The following is a 23,235-nucleotide window of genomic DNA, read 5'->3' as shown; positions in this document are numbered from 1 at the left end:
TGCACACCTGCGTATAAAGCGAGACGACACCATCCTATCCATCCAGCGATGAACGGAAACGAACTCCCCGATACTGAGGCCGGCAACACGACTGACTCTGCTTCCTCCCGTCACATTCTTCCAATATACCTCCTGTCCAACACTCTCAGCCATGCGCTTCACCGTCCTCGCTGGCCTGCTTCTGGGGATTGCCCAAGCTGTCGTGGTCCCCAGTCACTCCGGACCTTTTTCGGTCACGATGCAAGTCAAGGCTCTGACAGACCAGAGTCGAACAGACCCTTTTAACAAGACCGTCAAGCGGCAGGTACTTCTGTCCGTCTTCTCCCCAATCCCAGATGGTACCAAATGCTCCAACGAAATTATCGCCTACATGCCATCTGTCACAGCAGCCTCATATGGGACGCTTGCCCAGTCGGCAGGATTGCCGGCAGACATCTTTTCCTCTTTCCAGCTGGAGCTCTGCAAGCTGCCCAATGTTCACAATAGGAACTGCCAAGAGGCTGGAAGGACGACTCGGTTCCCTCTCGTGTTGTTTTCTCCTGGTATGGCAGAATCCCGTCTTCTGTACAGCGTCACCGCCAAATCGATTGCTGCCCAGGGCTATTTTGTCGTAACAATCGATCATCCGTACGAAGCTGAAGTCGTCGAGTTTCCCGACGGTTCTGTGGTTAGAAGGAACGGGACCATGACCGGCCTTGAGGAGCAGCTCGCCGAGGTAACCAGCTCCAAACACTCTCAACCCTTTGTGCAAACGCCGTAACTCACCCACAGAAAACCCCCTTCCTCCCCAGATCCGAGCACTAGACATGTCATTCGTCCTCTCCCAACTCCGCCAACTTTCCTCCTCAGGCGACCCCCTCTTCCGCAGCCTCCCCACCAAAATCAACTTTGACCACGTCATCGCCATGGGCCACTCCCTCGGCGGCGCAGCAGCAGCCCAGGTCCTAGCCCTCAACGAACACATGCTCGGCGGAATCAACCTGGACGGTCGTCTCTTCAACCCTGTGCTCGAATCCGGAACGAAGCAGCCCTTCATGCTGCTTGGTCGCGAGAAGCATGCCGACGAGGACGAGACCTGGAATTCTTTTTGGGAAACGCTACCTGGGCCCAAAGCGATGGTGGGTGTTGCTGGGACGACGCACGCTTCTTTTACGGACATCCCGGCTCTGATTCAGTCGCTTGGTCTCCCCGCAGACGTCCAGTCTCAGGTGGAACGGCTGCTGGGGACCACCGGGGGAAGGAGGATGCAAGAGATAATGGCTGGCGTCTGTGCTTCGTTCTTCACATCGGTCTTCACGGGCAAGTATCGTCCACTCCTGGACGCAGTGCAGGAATTTTCAGAGGTTGTTGTTAGGAAAAGCAGATTTCAGGGCTGAGTAAGCCCGGCTAGATCTATTGCAGATCTTTGGTTGATGTACTACTGGTGCTGGCAACGGCTGGCCTGTCGATCGGAGCTGCTCACAAGTCAAAGGTTGGAATAGGACTGGAGATCGCACTTGGGTTGTTGTTGATGCACGCTGACAAACAAGACACGTGCGATTCTGATGCCTAACTTCCCAGGCATCCACGGATCGCACGCACCCCCTTTTCTCGTGTTTGGGCACAGATTGCAACAACTCTCTTTTGTATAACGTTGCGTACCCCCTGTTCGGCACCCCCCCCTGTTCGGCACCCTGAAAATCTAACAACGAAATGCCTACTTTTATAAACTGATTTAAATATAAAATTATCAACGGACAAAAATACAATCGTTTTCACGCTTCTCCGGTTCATTAACCTCTTCTTCATCAGCTAAAGGTTCCAAATTTTCTATATCATTTTCCTGCAATCCAATAATGTTCTGTTTGTTAACCAAAAGCTCGTTTGGATCCGGAACCACCCTCCTCCTTTTAACCGGCCGTATTGCCTCCAGTTGTGCTTCCAATAAGCTGATTTTTTGCTGGGCGCTAGCCAAAAGGGTATCTTTGGCTTCGAAGCTTTTTTGGACTTTTGCAAATAAAAGACGTGAAGTAGCGTTGGTTTTGTTGGATTGGGAAAGTTTTTGCAGTTGAAGTCGGATATCTCGGGTCGTTTTAGGGGTTTTCCAAATAAGTAAAGACGGGTCGTTAATTTTTTGGGCTGGGCTTTCCGGTGTTTTATCCCTTTGCAAACCGTTGTTTTTATCTTTTATAACGTTGGCGTTGCTATTTTCTAACAAAAAAGGGCTTAAAAGTGGTTTAACCAAGTTTACCGGCCATAACCCCGTTGTACGCCAACCAGATTGAATGGTTTTTGCTATAAATGCTTTTAATCTGGCCTTTCGATAACAAAGTAGGAAATTTCGTTTTCCAATAACTGTTGAACAGCAAAATTGGCTAACAAATCCAAGTTGACGTCGATAAGCTTCTTTTAACGGCCCAAAAACCGATAGATCCAATGGTTGAAGAACGTGTGACGAATGAGGGGGTAAATATAGGAGTTGAATATTATTTTGCAAGCAAAGAAGCATAAATTCGTCCGTTATATGTGATTCATGGCCATCCAAAACTAATAACCGCTTTTCAGGGGTTAAAGGTTGGGTATACGGAATAAACACCTTTTTTAACCATTCGATAGCCGTTTGGTTATTTGTCCACCCGTTTTCGGTTGCATGAAATTGCCAATTATCGAAAGGGCTTAAATCCGTGGGAAACCATTGTTGTTGTACGTTTTTTCCCTTAAATATAACGAGGGGAGGGAGGGCAACGCCCGTAGCCGATATACATTCGATTATAGTCGTCCAACCACGCGTTCCGGGCTCTTTTCGTTGCAACGGCCGGATCCCGTTAAGCCCTAATACTAGGCCATTAGATCCTTTGCCTTCCATTATACCGGTTTCGTCCATATTCCAACGGTTTTCCGGTTTAATAGCGTTAATAACCGGGTTCGTAATATAAAGCCACCAAGATTTAATTACCTCCGTAGTAGCGCCATTAACCCGGGCGTTATCTATTCGACGGGGCCTTTGGGTTTTAAGGATTGGATAACGAGCCAAAAAACGAGTTATCCAACGTTTTCCAAGGCCTTTTGTCTCTCCGGCGGCTTGAAGAATTCGTTCGGCAAAAAAGCGTAATTCTTAATGCGTTGGCGGAAGCCCTAAAGCTGTTTGGGTAAGTACCCAATCAGCCAAATGCTTTTCCTGTTCCGTGGAAAGCCTTTGAAAAGGGCTTTGTGCTTTTTTATAAGGTTGAGAACCTTTAAGTCGACTTTGAAGTGTAGACCTAGGTATTCCCCATTTTCGGGAGGTTTTTGCAATTGGATTGCCATTATTGACGTCGTTAATTGCAGATATAAGCTGTTTTTCAGTATATTGCTTCATTGGAAAATGGAGAATTAAAATCAGAAAAAAGTAAATCCAAAAGTGACAGATTCATCGAGATATTTATAATAGAAGTTGGAGGATAAAAATAAAAGTGTTGTTATTTTTGGGTGCCGAACAGGGGTGGTGCCGAACAGGGGGTACGCAACGTTAGAACAAACAAGATATAGAGATAATTAGATAACGTGGTTCATCAGGACCCCGGACATATCAGGACCCCGGACACTTTTCCTGCACAATACTACTTCCAATTTCAATTGCAACGCCAGCGTTGTTCAATTTACCTCAATGCAATCGGATATATGTACATCAGACATTTCTGCATCCTCCTGACAGGTGCGTGCATTATGTCCAGGTTTACCGCAGTTGCCGCAACGTCGTTTAGTCGCCGGCTGCGCACTACTCCCCTCCCCATTTTCATCTTTCTTTTCGTATATTAGACCATCGGCACCATTTGATTGAAGCAAATTCTGACCCTCTTGTATGGTAAATGACCCTCCTTCGCGGATACGTGTTTTTTGAGCCCTGCGCCGCTTGCTAAGCGCTTCGTTGGCCTTCCGAAGGCTGTGGTTCTCCGCTTCCAAAAGTGTGGTTCGATGAGCAATCGACTCCAACCCTTTTGCTAGCTGCTTTACAGCATTAAAAATAGGCGTTGGCGAGCTTCCCTGATGACAGTTGATTCGACTTTTAACAAGGGTAGATTGATTAACGGCTTCTGTCGGGTTGTGCGGTGTTTGAGAGACCCAGGTTTCGGTGCTGGAAAAATCAAGCTCTTTAGGTGACGGCGTCCGTAGCCTAACATCCAGCTTAGATATGACCATTTCCGGGCTATGGGGGATAATTCCCGCCCCTCGAAAACCCCCGGCCATATTTTCTTTTGTCATTGACTTTTTGTAAGCCGCTGCAAAAGCCAAAAAGAAGTCGACTTTGCTGATGTTAGTGATGTGGGCCCGGATAAAGTCGTTAATTTTTTGACCGTACGCCCGCTTAAGGACGTTAAACACTCCGACATCAAGTGGCTGGGTTAAATGAGATGAATGAGCAGGCAGGTAAAGTGGAATAATATTGTGATCTTTGCAATAGCCCTCGAATTCAGGGGATCGATGACTGCCGTGCCCATCGAGCACTAACATCCGATATACGCCTTTTGTCCGCGATTTTGTATGGTTGTCGAAATGCTGAACCCAGTCGAGGCCAGTCTCGTTGTCGGTCCATCCATTAACGGTGGGTTTGAGGCGCCACGTGTCCGGAAGACCGCCTTCTGTATACCAATTGGACAAATGGTAAAAGCCTTTGACGATGATATACGGGGGTATATCGTAACCGTCGCCACTGATGCAACAAATTGCAGTCGCCCATTCTCGATTGCCAGGCTGTACTTTTTTCCTTCTTCCGCGTCTTTCGGACCCAGTTACGACCATTCCAGCGCAAATCTGGCCCATCATAAAGCCGGTTTCGTCGAAGCTGTACATGTCGCAGTCTTGGATGCCATATTTGGCCCTCATATTGGCCACCAATTGAAACCACGCGTTTAACGCGTCAGGATCTTCGCAAAGAGCTCTTTGGAAATCGTAAGCGCGAGAAAAACGCGTTTTTAATTCTGTGCGTCGTTGTACGAAGCGATAAGCCCATTGCTTGCCGACCGGTCGCGCGTCCCGCGCAGCGAGAAGATGATCGGCCATTGCGGCCACATCAGCGATCTGGGCTGGAAACCCTCGGGAATCCAGGTCCAGTATATACTGGACAATTACTTCCTCTTCCCTTTCCGTTAGCTTTTGGTTGCCTGGCCGACGATTGGCCAAAGAAGCGATGCCGTTTATTCTGTCGTGTAGTGTCGATTTTGGGACATTATATATTAATGCAACCTTTCGTATGCTTTTCTTTTTGCTTGATCGGAGCTCATTTAGAGCAAGAATGATTCGCGCTTCGCAATTTGATGATTCCATTACTGTTGGGGGAAAGAACACGTGTGGAAAATAAAGGATGAAACTGGGTTGAAAAATGTCCGGGGTCCTGATATGTCCGGGGTCCTGATGAACCACGTGTATCACGATTCGCAGTAGTTATTTGTCTCACACCCTAGTCCCTACGTGTAGACGAGGTCTATACACAATTTTGATAATTAGTAAATATATTTTTATAAATTTTATACTTAAAAAGTGGTTAATTAAATTTTTTTGTTTCGTATGTTCGTTTCCGCATGCCGGCCCATTTCAGGGTTATATTTGTTTCCGGATCGCCCCTTTTAAATCGTATAATAAAACATATAAATACTCTGTGCAAATATAAGAGACCGAATAGAGTCTTGGCCCGCGCCATTTGCCACTACTGGCGGATCACCATTATCTGTTGAATGTTGGTTCATGGGCAGACATGCGAGTGGATAAATCACGCATGTAACAACATAATTTCGGAACACGTCGCAGAAATTTCAACAGATCCATGCGATCACGTAAATAGTTACAGGAAAAAAGACAAGCATAAAAGTACCCTTATTTTATTATATCATTTTTACCGATCGCAGCGATTATATAATTCCTATTAGTCGAGTATAAAAAAACCTAAACTCCGTTAACCCTTTGGCCATTATCGTAAAATATGGCACTGGGTCCAATACCGCCTTTCATAGCTTTTTCGGTTATTGCTTTCAAAGGTTTTACCTGGATTATATAATATTAGCATCCACTCTTTCGTCTCCAGACTCACTTGGGAATGAACCAGTAACTGCGCAGTCAAGCAAATTTTGGTCAGGTCTCAGTCCTCATTATCTTTTACTGTTACAAATCCAGCTTGGCATCTTCACCACACCACAAACCCCAGCGCCGCCCTCATCTGGCGAACAGCAACTTCAATCAAGGTGCGCCCACAAACTGGCCAGGCACAATTCGGTGTCTTAGGTCAAATCCTCGCCCTCCCAAAACACAAGACATCTGATTTCGATACTCTCCCTCGGCGGACCAAAGTCCTCGGGGGTTTCGACAGCAGTGTGAGGCGTCCTCCTGGCCCTCCCATCGAGCTTGGAATCGAAGCACTTAATAAGCAGCACCTCGTCCGGCGTCATGCGGCTGGCGTAATACCATTTGTGGTTTGGGTTTGCCTTGACGTGCCACTGCTCGTCGTCAATGTTCTGGCCGGCGTAGACCAGCCGGGTCACGACCGGGACGAGGTCCGACTCGTCGACGCTCCGGGCGTCGCACACGGCCAGGGGGTCGCGGTTCACGGGTTTGAGGGGCTGCCACACGTTGACGATGCCCCAGCGGTGATGTTTGGCTTTGGCCAGGAGGCTGTCGGCTTCGGGTTGTCTGTTGATGATGATCTCGGCGCCGGCATATGATTGATCTTGTCATTGGTTGGTCTGGTCAGTGAACGCGACTTCTAACCCTTGCCTCCTGTTTCCCTTTGACACTTCCTTTCTCTTTCACTCGTCAAATGGGTGTAAATCTCAGACGTGTCATATTACTTACCAACGTGTACAAAGAAAGCGGGTGGCGCCATGTTCAAGATTGCATCGTCTGGGACGTCATCTTGAATATCAAGAACCTTTTGATGACTGTCCCGTCGAATAACATGAGGCGGCAAAGGATGAACATACGTCGCACCGGTGCTGGTTTTTTTGTTCAAGTTTCGATAATATTAGCCTCAATAGGCAAACAGACTTGGTCATATGAGTGGATGGTTGTGAGGTTTACTGTCGCATCAAAAGATCTTGAACATCCTTGTGCACTTGAGGGGGGAGAGCAAACAGATACTCATCCTTCCACTCCTTTTCTTGGATTGTGCTAGGAACCCATTGGAAGCCATGCGTGTCTAGACTGAAGGCTTCCTCACAAGTCCGCTTGTCGGTAATTTCAACGAGCTGCCGGTCATACTTTGCCCTATGAAAGCCAACCGTACGAATATATTGAACGGGGTATTTTTCGCCCTTGGGTGGAGGCAGATGGTAATTGACATGAGATTTAAGTAATTCCCCATTCTCTTTGGTGTGTGGCATTGTAATCTCTGGGGATTTTGCAGATTGAGTCGGTCACTCCTTTGAATGAAGCCACGTGGCAAGGAAACAGGAGATGCGTCCAGAAACAAAACAGGGCTGGCGATCGGCTTATTTTATATTAATGATACCCAGCAGTATAGGAATTAGCCCCGTCCGATACTTTGAGATGGTACAAACAGTCTAGCTACCCCTCGTTGGCAGGTTTTTTCTTTTTCTTTTTTTTTGGGCTAGCAAGAAACTTTATTGTTGGGAAATACGTTCCGGAGCAAATGCTTCTTTCCACCCAAAGCTTATGATCAGGCAAATATATTAGTGACCTAGTCGAACCTCGGCAAAGTTAAATCAGGTTATATAGGCGGCCGGATTTGCGGATGCGGAGGGCCAAGCTCGTCATCAATCGCCCGAGATAACGGGCGCGTGATTTCCGGCTCTGGCTCCGGCTCTGGCTCCGGCTCTAGCTACCCTCATATAATTGCAAATCGGGTATTCATATTGCGCCAAGCCGGGAGGAGCGGATTATGGCCCTAAATGTCATACTCGCTGGTCGCGGCACTGGCGATGCCGTGCATCCCATGAGCCCGTGTGGTGGCGGCAGTGCCCAGACGACCATTTGACGCCGGCAGCCTGGCCAAGATTTTCATATCCAGCGAGTGATCGCCTTCTTTGAGAGGGGTTGGTGAGCTTGGGGAAGGAATGAGAAAGCGCGCTTGTCCTGGTATCAAGCGCAGTGAGGCAGGCTCTCGCAAAACGACTATGGTGAAGTTTGTTATGGACTGTAAAGATGGAGAAGATTAAAAGTCGTGGCTTTGTTATCGGGTGGGGTTTAATTACTAATCGCCTTTTCAGTGAAAGTATAATTTCCACGGACAGCATTCGGGGGCTGTTAAACCCCGAGTAACCGCCTTTTTTTGGCTGGCGCTGGTCGCCGATTCAGATGACGTTGGAAGGCTTACTAGGCCTGTGCGTCGGCCGGTTTGTTTGCAAGGCAGGCTTGTTAGATAAACAAGCCCCTGAAACCCTGAATCGCAGGCACTCCTATCTATAGGTACCTAGGGAATCCGCTTTGTTTATTTGTTCTTTTTTGAACTTGCGGTAAATACCTTAATTGGGTGACACAATCTGGCCTTACGACTATGCATAAGCTTTGGTCCGTTCCAAAAATGGTGAGTAGGTAAAACGTCTCATGGCCACGTCCAACAAGATTGCAAACGAGAAATGTTTCCGAACAATAGTAAACAAAGCCATTTAGCACGAAAATATAACAACAAACTTGAAGACGAAAATTAAAAATCGTTATTTAAGGTAGACCAGAGCCACATTCCAAGGTAGTAGGAGCTCAATATATGTTTTATCAATTGACCTAGTGTACGACACGCTAAAGCTTCCCTACTCATTTTCCCGACTCTCTCTTATAAGATTTATTTCCACTTCTCTATAAAGCCGCAGTTAAATCTCCATTTGCAAGGAAGAAAAAGAACCTCAAAATGCAGTTCAACAATATTGTCTTGCTTGTTGCCGCTATGGCCGGCTTTGCTTTGGCCATGCCCGCGCCCAAGACGCAGCCCTTCCAATGCCCTGAGTACGTGTAAACCCCCAAGGAGAGGAATGAAAGCAAGGAGGCTTAAAAGACAGAAATGAACTAACCTCGGAATAATAACGGGGACTTTTAGTGGCTTCAGTGTGGTGAAGAACGCCTGCTTTCCGGACCTGGGTCCTGATGGCGACCACAGCTAGTTATGGTTTGAATGGGCAAAATGGATATTCTTCTTTTTATCTGCGTTAGGCACCACTGGCACCAGGACAAGACCTATCAGTAGAATGGTATCGAGGAAGAGGATCAAACTGTGAAGGGACCAGCTATTTAACCGATAGTGACCGTTCAATGGTGTGGAGGCATGCTATAGCAGCTCAAGTGTCGATCATTTGTGCACGGTTTTATTGCAGAATTAGTCTCATCCTTTGAACATGGAGCATTATCATAAACAATGCGACAGCAATTGAACAAGAGATTGAAGCTGAGGTGGTTGTTGAAAGCCCTGATTAGACCATCTGTGATGGGCAGCATTCCAACCAAATGCAAGGGGTTACAGATTTGGAAAACTGACTGCGTATGCAGCGTATCCCAAAAGCGAGACTTTAGGTGTACTGGTGGGGTCTATGGAAATTCGCAGTCTATAGTTTGATCACGTATAGATGAGCCTGGGACTGGGCCTCGTGGGACTCCCATAAGAGGTGAGCAGTCCCAGCAACCGTTTCTTATTCAGGCGACACAAGCATGCATCAGCACTGCCCCGAAGCGGCCTGCACAGCAGCATCAAAGCATGTGCGTCACCGTCACCAGTCAGCGTCATGGTCAGCATCAGGGTAAACCTCGCAACGTCAAGGTTTGTATTTCCTCTGTTATAGGCTGTGATCCAGATCCAGATAGCATTATCCAGGGTAGCTGCCACATAATAATTTCGACACCTCAAACTTTTAGTTACACCATTACACATACGTGGAAAAATGTTCCGCGAGCAAACGTTTCAAAATCATCTGGCTATCTTCCCAAAAGGATATTCATTTCCGCCTCGCCCTTCAGCTTTCGACTCGCTTTCGCTTCTGGCGGAGGAGTCAAGAAATAGAATATATGTTGAAAGAAAAACAAGACAAATCTGTCTGCCAACCATCTTCTCGCTCAGCCACATCGTCGCTCACGCGGGCTTTTGTCAGAAGCGACATGACAGGCGGTTCACACATACCAGCCTCGAAACCCAAACACATGATCGATCGTGAATGGAAAGCTCTCTTCTATTTCTCTCCGAGACCAGCTGCGGCTCAGGCTCGAATTTCGAAACAAGGGCGTCGCCTAGCGTGTTGCTCGTTCTACTCTGAACGCCAAGGGAAAAGCTGGGCGCTGATAAACCGGGCACTTGTTTACCAACAGGTCGCCTGAAATGGTCGCCGAGCCCCAAACGCATCCGCTCACGACATACGCGGTAGCGTGTGATGATAGAGTCTCAGTGCAGTGGTGTTACCGCGTTGGAGCCCCGTGTGAAAACCGGGCTGTGCGGGGTGGGCCTCCAGGTTGTGGCCGCAGGGGAGCAGAGAGCTTGCCAAACCCACCTCAGCCGCAGCTCGCTTATGGAGGGGTCGCGGCTTGGCGGCGTTTGTCTTATTCCACTTCGCCCTGGGAGCTCATGGTCATAATCTTCCTCATTCTGCACAGGAAGGACTGATGCTTTTTTAGAACGGTTCTTTGCTCAGATGTTTCCACGATTCTGGTCGTGATAACTGCTTCAGTAAGATGAGTCGCTGGCATGAGGACTGGTGCGTCGCACACAAGGTTGTAGTTGCGCAACCTGACGCGACGCCCTACTGCGATAACTGCCGCAAATCGCCCGATGTCGAGACGCTGAGGGCCAGCATCGCAGCGTCACACGCGATCGCTGAACCTCCTCCGGATGAGCCGCCGGGACAATTGAATCTCTTCTGGCCACCTACAGTTCCGTACAGAAAGCCACTCTGTAAAGATGGCGAGAGAGTTGTTCCAAGACTGGACGGCCCGATCGCGAGCGGCACAAGTTCAGTCGCTGCAGGACAGGGCCTCGGCAATGACATCGCCGTGAGGCCCTTCTCGTCAGGCTATAAAAGGCCACTCGAAGCCGACGAATTCCGCCTCTTGATCATCGAGCCGGCCGCCAACGAGGACGATCCAGTGCACGTCACTCTTGAGATATATCACGACGATGACTGTCCCGAATACGAGACTGTTTCGTATACATGGGGTGGCGAAGAAGACGACGCAACCCTTTGCCGGCCCGTCTACTTTGGGCCGGGCTGGGACATCATCTTCCAGACCAGGAACTGCCACGCCATGCTCTGCCACCTCCGACCAAAGCGCGGCCTCAGACTGCTCTGGGTCGACGCCCTCTGCATCAACCAAGGCGATGTCCAAGAGAGAGGTGTGCAGGTTGCAAAGATGGGTAGTATTTATGGCAGCTCACGTCGGGTAGTTGTCTTTCTCGGTCCCGAGATCATCACCCCGCTCGCCCCTGGGACGAGATACCCTGCTCGGCGTGGCCTCGAAGAGCTGGCGCACAACAGGGTCGAGAGCGACGGCACGGGGCTTCGCTCTGTCCTCGAGCGGAGGTATTTCGGCCGGATCTGGATATTGCAAGAGCTGCTGCTACCACGAGAACTACTCATGCGAGTGTGGGACAAGGACTACGTTGCCAACTGTCGCTTGTCTTCACTGATCCAAGAGCAAAACCCAGGTTGGGAGTGGGGTAATACGTGCGCTCCGTGGCTGGGCAGGATCTCTCAGGGTCGAGAGTCTGATGCAGCCACGCATCTCCTGAGGCTCGCGGCAGGGTGCGCGGCGTCTGACCCGCGGGATCTAGTCTTTGGGCTCCTTGGTTTGCTCCCGATCAAGTGGGCGCTCGAAGCCGACTATTCCCTCAGCGCCAGGCACGTCCACATTGGGTTTCTGGCCCACTGCCTCTTAAAGTGCAGAGACGAAGGAGTCTTTCAGTTTGCGGGACGGCGGGATCTGACGTCACTGCCTTCTTGGACTCACCCGATCGGTACAGGCAGCCGGGAGGCCGAGTGGCTCAGGATGATACCAAAGCGCCCGAGGAAAGGTGTACCGTTGGGGTTTAGCTCCGACAGTAGTGATGATGACGACGATGATGACGAAGATAATGACTATGAGGGAATCGAGAGGAATCAAGCTGGCGATGAAACTTTTTACCATTCTTTGCAAGGGGACAATTTGAAGATTCCCACGGACCTTGCCTGGTGGAATTCGGCCAAAGTAGATTGTATGGATGGCTCCTTGACCATAAAGCTGGTCCATTTCATGCCCATCTTGACCCAACCGAATGTGTCCGTCAGGGATGCCGGCTTCACATTTTACACTTTTGCGCCTCCTGGCGGTCATGAGCTGCGACTTGGTGTGACTTCTGACCACGATTTCACCGAGTACTACTACGAAAGCGAGGATGAAGAAGAAAGGCCTTGGCTACTTTTCAAAGGAATCAGATTGGTGCATCAGAGAGCAGCTGATGACCCGGCCCTAGACTGGATTCCAGGCCGGGATCATATATTTGTTCCCCGCACGGAGAGCTCGCGGCTAATTCCCTTGGTCCTCAGAGAGATGCCACACCACCCCCGAGGCTACCGTCTGGTTTTTTGCAGTCATAGGCTGGATCTAATGTTCCGTTTCGACAACCGCAGCTCGGCCAGGGCCTTTAGATTCAGCGAGGTGTTTGGGCTGCTGAGTGAGACAGTCTATGATAGGTTGCAGCTCATCCAAAGGGTCAAGGAGAGCAACATCATTCTATCCCGTCAAGTCTCCACCAGTTGGTTGAAAGGAGCATCGGGCTTGTTTTTCGATTCTCTAGAGGGCCACGAAAAATGTGTGGCCAAGCTGCGGAGAGACTTGGTCCCGAAGCCGCCCCCTATGCCCCCTGGCCTCGATCTCGCGCCAGACAGCTTCCAACACGGTAAAGCCCTAGACTCTCCTATCATGGGCGCCTGCAGTCCGGACAGACCGGACGGGCCCCTAGTGTCAAATATGACCAACCTGCCAGTCTCAGGCCTGGGTTACATGTGGAAGCGGGCTTGGCAGACTTATAGGGGCATCAAGTCAACGTCGCGCAGTCCAAAAGAGTACTTGCGCCGCCTGCGAAGCAGACACACGTTGATCGCTACAGAAGAGCTGCGCTTCTGCCCCTATGAGTTTTATGAAGGGAGCTGGACTCCGCCCCAGGATGTTCCTGCCGCGCCAGACTGGCCAGAGAACGTCGTGGATGCTTATCGTATTGATGGCGGTGTGTACGAGGTGACCATATTTTGATTTTGGGGTTTTTTGTGGCATGGGATTTGTGATTTTTATCATTGTGCTTCCTATGTACCTTGCCTAACCTCCCCACCTATATTTCCCAACTGCTTGGAAAGGACCTGAAACCCCATGGATACGTAGGAGATGAAGTCTTGAACCCAAAACAAAAAGAAAGCAGAATCTTTGACGAGAAAAGGAAACGGGAAAAATGTCATAAACTCTCCATCGCCACAAAATGTCCAGACGGCGGACATGCCACTGCCAGCAGTCTAAAAAAATGCACAAAAAGCCATCAGCAACAACAAGATCCCAAGCCCCCCCTAACACCAAGTATCCCATCTCCCTAAAAAACGAGTCATCATAAATCATCAAGGCCTGGCCTCGGTCTTCCTCTCCTGCGAGCTGGACCTGTCAGCCGTCTCGGCGTGCATGGCCATGCCCTTTTCCAGATCCTCGCTGCTGCTGCGCTTCTCGTCAAAGTCGTGCTGGACGACCTCGGGCGCGTCGTTGCGCCTGGGGGCCAGGACGGCGGCGGCGACGGTGGGGAAGAGCAGGGTGGCGTCCTTGTCGGGGGCGGGGCCGGCCCAGGCCGGGGCGTCGTCGACCTTCCAGCCGTAGCGCACGAAGCGCTCGCGCACGTACTCGGTCATGCCGACGAAGCGCAGCTCGACGTGCTTGCCGCCGTAGCGCGAGATCTCCTTGGCCAGGTTCTTGAGGTGCGAGCACGCGGTGCTGTCGACGTGGTTGACGCGGCCAAAGTCCAGCACCACCAGGCCGATGGGCGGCAGCGCGTCCGGGTCCGTGACGCCCGCGCGCCGCCGCAGCCGCTGGATGCGCTTCTCTGCCACCACGGACCAGTTGCGCTCCCGCACCTCGGGCCCCTGCGCGCCGTGGTACGCCGGCGCGTGGTACGTCTGGATCGAGTCGAGGATGGCCGTGCTGCACATGTAGCTGTTGGGGAAGAAGAAGGAGTCGTTGAAGCGGAACACGTGCACGTCGCGCGCCTGCGGGGAGTCGGGGTGCGGGAGGTCGCGGTCGGAAATGTCGGACGGGGCCGGGATCCCCGAGGCGGTCACGCGCGTAAAGGTCTGGCGGAGGATGCAGTAGAGGACGTTGAAGCCGACGGCCAGGCCGATACCCATCTCGGTGCTGTAGAAGAGCGAGACCCAGAGGGCGATCATGGACGAGATGAAGTCGGCGAGCGACGTCTTCCAGTAGCGGTAAAAGTCCGAGGGCGGGTGGATGAGCGGCCACACGGCGGTGATGATGATGGCGGCCAGGGTGGCCTTGGGGATCCAGTAGAGGGTGCCGACGAGGAAGTAGATGGAGATGAGCACGACGGCCGTGGTCATGAGGCCCGAGAGCGGGGACTTGACGTGGCACTGCGAGTTGACCGACGTGCGCGACATGGCGCCGCCGACGCCCATGGCGTGGAAGAAGGAGTTGACAAAGTTGGTGACGCCAAAGTAGCACAGCTCCTGCGACTGGTCCGGGATGTAGTCGTTCTTGACGCCAAAGGCTCGCGCGATGGCCGAGTGCTCGACGGCCGCCGCGATGAAGAGCGCGATGGACCGCGTGGCCGTCTTCATTATCAGGTCCGAGGGCGGCATTCCCGGCTGCTCCAGGCCCTGGGCCTTGACCTGGACGACCTCAAACATGTACTGCTTGGCGTTGGCCTTTTTGCCGTTGACGGCATACGAGACGCCGGTGAAGAGGACGAGGGTGAGGAAGGCGCGGGTGATGGAGCAGAACCAGATGATCTTGTTCTTGTCGCTCCAGCGCTTGCCCATCTTCTCGAGGATGGTCATCATCAAGATGCCGGTGAAGCCGATGACGCACGTCATGAGGCTGGCTCTTGGCAGGAACGCAAACACGTCGTGGATCTGCTGTGCGGTGCCCGAGCCGACGCCGCTGATGCCGAGGAGGGACGGCATCTGGTTGAGCGCGATGGTGATGGCGACCGCGGTGATGAAGCCGCTGAGGATCGGCAGTGAGATGAACTCGAGGAGCCATCCCAGCTTGAGGAAGCCCAGGACCATGCCAAAGACGCCCATCCATAGCGCCATGGCAGATGCGACCTGCGAAGGTGTGTATTCCTCTCCGAACTCGTGGACACCCTCTGACGTGAGCAGGCCGATTAGGGAGGTAGGGCCGGTGGAGAGATCTATGTGTATGTGTATAATATATGTTAGTCATGTTCCTGTGTATGAAGATAAATCCATCTGGCAAACTGGAGAGAGAGGAGTGTATATCACGAAACATGTCATGATGTCGGACAAAAACTCACCCTTTGTGGTTCCCATAATGGCATAGATGCTCGCCGGCAGCCACGACGACATCAACCCGTACTCGACGGGGATCTCGGCAATCTTGGCGTAGGCCAGACCCTGGGGGATCAACATCAGACCCAGCGTGAGGCCGGCGATGGCGTCGTTGATGAGCCATCGCGGGTTATACTTTGGAAGCCAGCCGATGATGGGCGCCTTGTCGAGCAGGTACTGGACCGAGGCCTCGGGGAACTCCTTGATGCCCCTGCGGGATAGGCGTCCGGCCTTTTGCCAGGTCACATCCTCGCGGAGGTCCTGCTTGGCCGCGTCGACGTACTTGGCCATGGTTGCAATGCTGCGGTTGGAAGGGGCGGCTAAAGATGGCGGCTGAGGTCAAGGGAGTTGGGTTTTGTGTTGGTGTTTTTGTGTGAGAGAGAGAGGAGCGCCTAGTCTGGCTGGCACCTGTTGTTTTCTTGTTGTGGCGGTGACGGCAGAACGCTTTGGGTATACCAGTACCAGTTTTGTTCTTGCAGCAGACTGCAAGGTGAGAAAAGGCAGCACAGCAGCGGCAGAAAAAGGGGGCAAGAAAAAAAAAAGACAAGAAAAGACTGATCGCTCAAGATCTGTCCCGAATGACACCACACAACGTTCAAGATTGTTGATGGTGAGATTGAGCAAAGAGTCAAAAGATGTCAACATGTGGGATGCAGCCCTTGATCCTTTTTGTATCTCGTTCCGTTCCCCTCCTCCCACCAGATAGATAGTTAGTTGCATGTCAGTTCTTGACTCGGATGTTAGCTAAGGACCAAGGTGTAAGCAGGTGTGCTGCAGTACCGGCCCCCGGCAGTACTGCGGTTCAAAGAATAGGTACTTGCCCAAGCAGCAAGGGCAAAAAGTGAATGTAGTGTTTGGCCCTCTGGTCTACCAGTTCATGTAACCTGTCACTGGCTTGACCAAGCATACTCCCTACCTCGTGGCGACAAGGCACCCCCAAGACCCCTCCTCCTTGCCCCTCACTCTATCAATCTATGCAACCCATCCCGCGGTTGGCTGTTCTTGATTCTCGAATGCGACAGGATCCAGATAATGACGCTTCTCTTTTTTTTCCATCTTCCCCTGGGTATACCCCTTCCCGTGGTCGGGTAATGCCTACCCACGGGTCCACGGAGCAGCGTCGGCATTTCTTCTGCTTTTGATGATCCCATCCCATCCGTCCGCCAGGATACCGTGTTTTCTTCTGCTGTGTCATCCCAAGAATAGCTATTCTGCTGGTCTTGTCAAAAACATCCAAGGTGTGTGTGGTCGTTAATAATGGTGCATGTACGCGGCCGTCAAAATGTACTCTCTGCATGCTACTCTACGCTTAGTGCGAAATGCTTGCCCTCCTGCATCTTGGGACCGCCTTCATGGAGGGTCGCATCAGGAATTGGCTGGGCCTTGTCGCAATATTTCGTCATGGAGGGTTGGCCAGGGGGGGAGGGGGGTGGTCGGTTTTTCTTGCCCTGCAACAAGCAAGGTCACTTTTCTTCTTTTTTTGTCATTATTATCGATTGGCTGCTTTTCTCACATAGAGAAACACAAAAAAAATACTAACCCTGTCCACACCACCTTGGATTGCCGGTCAAGATATGAGAATCGGAGCAGTCATGTTGTAGATCCGAGCATGGATCTTGTTGGATGGTCGGTCCAATGATAGGGGATGGCGAGCCGAGAATTGTGTGTTTTGACCACCGCGAAAGAAGGAGAAAACAAGGTACTCCTGAGAAGATTTGGGGCTGAGAGGGAAAAAAAAGGCCATCGAGTCAGCAGAACAATACACAGGGTGGAACGGGAGAAACCTACGACCTAGGAATACAGTGCTGTTTCTTTTGTCTTGTTCCTGTTGCTCAGCCAAACTCAGGGGCTGACGACATCGATGCAATGGCTACCAGGTGCTGGGGACACTTTTCTTCTCATTTCTCCCCTTGTTTCCCTTCCGCCTCGTCACTGTCAAGTTACCTATTCGGGAAGCCCGCAAAGCTGGTGCTTATTGTGACGGAGCTTTTCCTTACGTGGGCAAGCGGGGTTATCCGGGTTTCCCGGCCTTGTTTCCCACCTACCACGTACTATTATTTGTGTGTGCTCTGGACCTCGACCATGAGTGGTTGACGCACTGATTGCGCTGTAGCGGGTCTTCCTTCTTTTTTTTTATCTAGGTTGTAGGTAGGTACCCAGCAAAGCTAGTGAGTGAAGAATCCTCCGCAGCAAATCATTTCAGTACTGCGCAGTGACGAAAATTGATATTGAATCGATAATGGACCGTCCTCAACGTTTCTCGGATCCATAAGGCGGCATCCATTATCCGCAATCCTACAGTAGTTCAATACATAGTACTAGTTTATTTCCCCTTCCTCCCAGCTTGCTCCACTCGGAGGGCGGATTCTACGAACCGGCCAAGGAAATCGGCCAAGACTGGAGGCGCGATCGTGGGGGAATTTATTTTTACCATTAATTTTTTTTTTTCTTCCCTGCAAGCCAAGCCTCAAACATCGAAGAAATGGGTTCAAACAAACAGCTTGGCTTGACCGTTCCCTTTCGTTAGTTGTTGGCTGTGGACCAGCTGGAAAACCCCCCCGGGGGGCCGCTTTGCTTGGAAAAGACAAGTGCGAAAGCGGGGGAGCGCCCTATGGTGCTTCTTTGCTGAAGGCCAAGGGGCCAAGGATTGCGGAGGAGAGCAGGGGTGTACCTTGTCTAGCTCCTTACTGAGGGTCCCCACAAACGTTGGAACATGGGCAATTGCATGGGTATACGGACGGGGGGGTGCAACCACGCTCCGACGTGGTTGTCCCCTACGGCACCCCTTCGGAGGAACCGTCCTTTTGGGGCGGGCCGGGTTGATGGTGGTGGATCAATCCTCACCCTCCCCCCAATTGTGTCAGTACGGCATATTGTTTTGCCACCCTTGTGAGACCAGCAACTCGCGCCCATTAACGCGCACGGTTGTGATTAGAGCTTTGAGCTCTATCAACTATAAAACCATATTCACGAGGAAACAAGTCATGAACTACAGTAAATGCCTCTAAAAAATAGGCTCAGCCACAAAGCTTGTGGATGCATTTTTTCCCCCCCTTGAACCGCGTCTAATCAAAGCGGCCCTGTCCTTGCCCGGGACCCGTTGACACTGCCGGCGCTTGTTACATGTTGTAAAGTGTGTTAATCTCGGTAGAATGCAGTGTTCTGGTAGGCTGGTTTCAATCTCAACCCTATCTAGCAACCTGCTTGTTTAGGTTATCTGCCCTATGCCTTGTTGTGCCCATGCAATGTTTACATTGTCACTCAACCATATGTAGCTGTACTGCATGGTTATCGCATCCACAAAGTGGACGCCGCCGATCTTTATTCGTCCATCCTATTGGGCGTCCATCACTCTGACGGCATATCACGGGTGGATCAAGCGAGGCACTGCAACCCTCTGCTTGCTTTTAGTTTCCTGTTGAGGTCTTTTTTTCGTCGTCTCTCGGTGGATGGAGGACACGAGTGGCTTCACTTTACTTTGTATGTTTTCGCGCAAGTGAGAACCATGCAATAGTTTGTCAGCTATCATCTATTGGAGCCGGGCAATTGTCCGACCTTGCCACCATGAAACACATTGCTGTGGTTAGTGGAGGCCTGGAGGGTGGCATGATGGCGTTGATTAAGGAGCCTAAGCGAAGCGAGCCTGGATATCAGACGATTGTGATGTTCAGCCTGGACATGTTCGTCCCACACACAACGCGGTGTTCAGTTGATAACAAGATTGGTAGGCTGGGCCATCATTGGCGGTGGCAATGCCATGGTTGAGACGGGATGAGAATGGTTCTTGGTTCATTGTCTCCTCTTCCATTTCATTCTAGTGTGGATACAATATTCAACTTGTTTACGGACGGCAAAGACAGACCTCTAACGTTGCGTACCCCCTGTTCGGCACCCCCCCCTGTTCGGCACCCTGAAAATCTAACAACGAAATGCCTACTTTTATAAACTGATTTAAATATAAAATTATCAACGGACAAAAATACAATCGTTTTCACGCTTCTCCGGTTCATTAACCTCTTCTTCATCAGCTAAAGGTTCCAAATTTTCTATATCATTTTCCTGCAATCCAATAATGTTCTGTTTGTTAACCAAAAGCTCGTTTGGATCCGGAACCACCCTCCTCCTTTTAACCGGCCGTATTGCCTCCAGTTGTGCTTCCAATAAGCTGATTTTTTGCTGGGCGCTAGCCAAAAGGGTATCTTTGGCTTCGAAGCTTTTTTGGACTTTTGCAAATAAAAGACGTGAAGTAGCGTTGGTTTTGTTGGATTGGGAAAGTTTTTGCAGTTGAAGTCGGATATCTCGGGTCGTTTTAGCGGTTTTCCAAATAAGTAAAGACGGGTCGTTAATTTTTTGGGCTGGGCTTTCCGGTGTTTTATCCCTTTGCAAACCGTTGTTTTTATCTTTTATAACGTTGGCGTTGCTATTTTCTAACAAAAAAGGGCTTAAAAGTGGTTTAACCAAGTTTACCGGCCATAACCCCGTTGTACGCCAACCAGATTGAATGGTTTTTGCTATAAATGCTTTTAATCTGGCCTTTCGATAACAAAGTAGGAAATTTCGTTTTCCAATAACTGTTGAACAGCAAAATTGGCTAACAAATCCAAGTTGACGTCGATAAGCTTCTTTTAACGGCCCAAAAACCGATAGATCCAATGGTTGAAGAACGTGTGACGAATGAGGGGGTAAATATAGGAGTTGAATATTATTTTGCAAGCAAAGAAGCATAAATTCGTCCGTTATATGTGATCCATGGCCATCCAAAACTAATAACCGCTTTTCAGGGGTTAAAGGTTGGGTATACGGAATAAACACCTTTTTTAACCATTCGATAGCCGTTTGGTTATTTGTCCACCCGTTTTCGGTTGCATGAAATTGCCAATTATCGAAAGGGCTTAAATCCGTGGGAAACCATTGTTGTTGTACGTTTTTTCCCTTAAATATAACGAGGGGAGGGAGGGCAACGCCCGTAGCCGATATACATTCGATTATAGTCGTCCAACCACGCGTTCCGGGCTCTTTTCGTTGCAACGGCCGGATCCCGTTAAGCCCTAATACTAGGCCATTAGATCCTTTGCCTTCCATTATACCGGTTTCGTCCATATTCCAACGGTTTTCCGGTTTAATAGCGTTAATAACCGGGTTCGTAATATAAAGCCACCAAGATTTAATTACCTCCGTAGTAGCGCCATTAACCCGGGCGTTATCTATTCGACGGGGCCTTTGGGTTTTAAGGATTGGATAACGAGCCAAAAAACGAGTTATCCAACGTTTTCCAAGGCCTTTTGTCTCTCCGGCGGCTTGAAGAATTCGTTCGGCAAAAAAGCGTAATTCTTGATGCGTTGGCGGAAGCCCTAAAGCTGTTTGGGTAAGTACCCAATCAGCCAAATGCTTTTCCTGTTCCGTGGAAAGCCTTTGAAAAGGGCTTTGTGCTTTTTTATAAGGTTGAAAACCTTTAAGTCGACTTTGAAGTGTAGACCTAGGTATTCCCCATTTTCGGGAGGTTTTTGCAATTGGATTGCCATTATTGACGTCGTTAATTGCAGATATAAGCTGTTTTTCAGTATATTGCTTCGTTGGAAAATGGAGAATTAAAATCAGAAAAAAGTAAATCCAAAAGTGACAGATTCATAGAGATATTTATAATAGAAGTTGGAGGATAAAAATAAAAGTGTTGTTATTTTTGGGTGCCGAACAGGGGGGGTGCCGAACAGGGGGTACGCAACGTTATAGGAACCACCCTCTGCCGGTTTCATGAGTGGGTAGTGAGTGATTCTTCATCGTAGAAAAAAGGTTACTCGTAACCTCATGGCTTGTATTCAGTCCTGAGTAAACGAGTGGCAGTGCTTCCGTAGAATGGAGGCAATAGGGGCTTGTACTGGGTATATTGACATCTGGAGAGTGAAACCATCAAAGTCCGTCTAATCTAGCCGGTTCTTCAGGTGCATGCTATTGTATCCAGAAATGGACAAGCCTGTTTCAATGGCTGTACTGTGTCCACATTCTATGTCATTCAACGCCGAAGGCCGAAGGACTATGAGGAGCTCATTGTGTGTAATAGTTAGTTCATAACTAAGCCAAGGCAAGTCACTTGCCTCACTGTCCCGTATCAAACCTTGTCAATGTGGAGTATGGTCAAGAGCTCGATTCTTGAACCAAAGGCCATGGTTTGAATTCACTGCAGTGTATTGCTGGATATACCATGCTGAGACATTTCCAAAGTGGCAGTGTTGCTGGTAGATCTTCCCTTGACCCGGTTGAAATGTTGAGTATGCCATGGCGGATTCGAAATCAAAGATGCGGTCGATCTGTTGGTATCGTACGCTGAGACTGAACGGATGTAAGGAACCGGCCCTGCTTGGACTCCGTTCGACCTTTTCCTGTTTGAATCTCACACCCCTTTTTGCACAACTCCCCCTCTTTTCTTAGCCATTATTTTCAGCCTTCCTTTGCTCCAACGGGTCCTCCTTGCGGCTCTTGTCGACAAGCCGTCGGCCACGGCACGTGAGGAGGTTTCTTCGGTTTGTTCATTTGTAATAGGCTGAACCATTGGCTGTCGAGGTCATTGTGCAGTCTTGCAAGTTGCAAAGCCTGCTATCGAGGGGTTCGGCCGTAGAAACTTTGGCGGCGCATTTGAGTTTGCCACCGAGTAGAGCTCGTTTGCTGCATGCACTTTGAAAATACAGCTTCGGAACTATGTGTTGTGTTGATTTCATTTTCTAATCATCATCCTCACCGTTCTAGACTACACAGAATCTGCCTCAGCTATATATCTTCTGTCGATTTCAAAGATAAGGCCACAATGTCTAATCTACAGTGGATTATGGCACGAGAGCCGAGGCCGTCCCGGAAACTTTCGGGCAAGTCAGTACTCTCTCTCGGAATTCTCAACGCCGCCGACAGCATTCGTGCCACTTGTTTCCCAAACCCACTCCGACGAACTCCGAAGCTCTGAGCGAGCTCGGATAGATGGCGAGCCAGGAGCGAGAGAGACCATGGCCCACTGGTGCTTGGCATTCCGTAGTCACGCCGCATTTATTTTCTAGTGTCTTTTTTTTCTATGTCTTTTTTCACGCACCAAAGTACCCCTCTCACGACCTTTACAAGCGTATTCTTAATAAAGTATCCCGCCAAGACCCACCCAAGACCTTTTTAAACCAGAGCCTCCAGCAGGCCAAGACGGGCCACGCAAGACAGGCGAGGAGACGGAAAAAAGGTGGGAAGGGCAAGGGACTATTGGGGGAGTAGCCAGTAGGCGGCACCACCGCGATTAGGCAGCGTCCGTCTTCCCCGCACGTAGTGGTTGCATACCTTCCCAAATAGCCCGTCCACCCCCTTCAATACCCTCGGATGCGGCTGCACTAAGTATAAACCACTGGGCTATTTATCAGCTCGGTCTTCGCTGATGCCTCGGCGATCGCCCGGTGTTTTTTTTTTTTTTTTTCATCTTGTCGCCGTGATGGTTGCTTGCGTCACTGAGACGGGAGCCGAGATTTGATTACCAGGAAAAGCGAATTTGGGAAGACCAAGCTTCGAAACCATTGTACAGCATCGTGGGATTCGTTTGTCTTTTGACAACCGGTGTGATCACGGGGGGTAAGTGTGCAGCTATACGAAACGCACAAACATGACACGTGACGGCAACTTTATCCACAAGCCAAGTCCAACGATGTACAGGTGAATGGAGGATTGCATGCCGTAGAGTTCCTTCCAAACGCTTGGCGCCTACGTAAACCATTGCGGTGGTTCGATGCCATGGAACGTT

The 23,235-nt window shown here is 50.1% G+C and overlaps 6 protein-coding genes across 6 annotated transcripts; 4 read left to right on the top strand and 2 right to left on the bottom strand.

The window, feature by feature from the left end:
- The first annotated feature begins 17 nt into the window (after nucleotides 1-17).
- Nucleotides 18-1,602, top strand: MGG_10247 (uncharacterized protein). The gene is made up of 2 exons (XM_016990504.1): nucleotides 18-715; nucleotides 792-1,602. The coding sequence occupies exons 1-2, from the start codon at nucleotides 152-154 to the stop codon at nucleotides 1,374-1,376; spliced, it is 1,149 nt and encodes a 382-aa protein (XP_016846039.1). The 5' UTR covers nucleotides 18-151; the 3' UTR covers nucleotides 1,377-1,602.
- A 4,628-nt stretch (nucleotides 1,603-6,230) lies between these two features.
- On the bottom strand, nucleotides 6,231-7,328 carry MGG_14183 (uncharacterized protein; the record flags this gene model as incomplete). The annotated part of the gene is made up of 3 exons (XM_016990542.1): nucleotides 6,231-6,676; nucleotides 6,802-6,941; nucleotides 7,027-7,328. The coding sequence occupies 3 exons, from the start codon at nucleotides 7,326-7,328 to the stop codon at nucleotides 6,231-6,233; spliced, it is 888 nt and encodes a 295-aa protein (XP_016846038.1).
- Nucleotides 7,329-8,812: 1,484 nt separating this feature from the next.
- On the top strand, nucleotides 8,813-9,062 carry MGG_15044 (uncharacterized protein; the record flags this gene model as incomplete). The annotated part of the gene is made up of 2 exons (XM_016990555.1): nucleotides 8,813-8,907; nucleotides 8,999-9,062. The coding sequence occupies 2 exons, from the start codon at nucleotides 8,813-8,815 to the stop codon at nucleotides 9,060-9,062; spliced, it is 159 nt and encodes a 52-aa protein (XP_016846037.1).
- Nucleotides 9,063-10,510: 1,448 nt separating this feature from the next.
- MGG_15043 (uncharacterized protein) lies at nucleotides 10,511-13,530 on the top strand. The gene has a single exon (XM_016990554.1). The coding sequence runs from the start codon at nucleotides 10,615-10,617 to the stop codon at nucleotides 13,165-13,167; it is 2,553 nt and encodes an 850-aa protein (XP_016846036.1). The 5' UTR covers nucleotides 10,511-10,614; the 3' UTR covers nucleotides 13,168-13,530.
- Nucleotides 13,521-15,764, bottom strand: MGG_10251 (uncharacterized protein; the record flags this gene model as incomplete). Its single annotated transcript, XM_016990505.1, has 2 exons — nucleotides 13,521-15,316; nucleotides 15,440-15,764. 2 exons carry the CDS (start codon nucleotides 15,762-15,764, stop codon nucleotides 13,521-13,523), a joined length of 2,121 nt encoding a protein of 706 aa, XP_016846035.1.
- A 6,508-nt stretch (nucleotides 15,765-22,272) lies between these two features.
- On the top strand, nucleotides 22,273-22,425 carry MGG_18123 (uncharacterized protein; the record flags this gene model as incomplete). Its single annotated transcript, XM_016990584.1, has 1 exon — nucleotides 22,273-22,425. One exon carries the CDS (start codon nucleotides 22,273-22,275, stop codon nucleotides 22,423-22,425), a length of 153 nt encoding a protein of 50 aa, XP_016846034.1.
- Between the last annotated feature and the right edge of the window lie 810 nt (nucleotides 22,426-23,235).

This window comes from Pyricularia oryzae (assembly GCF_000002495.2).
Source record: "Pyricularia oryzae 70-15 unplaced genomic scaffold supercont8.8_4, whole genome shotgun sequence".
In the NCBI taxonomy this organism is placed as follows: Eukaryota; Fungi; Ascomycota; class Sordariomycetes; order Magnaporthales; family Pyriculariaceae; genus Pyricularia; species Pyricularia oryzae.
Note: the sequence above shows the minus strand (reverse complement) of the source record. Positions and strands in the feature narration are given on the sequence as shown.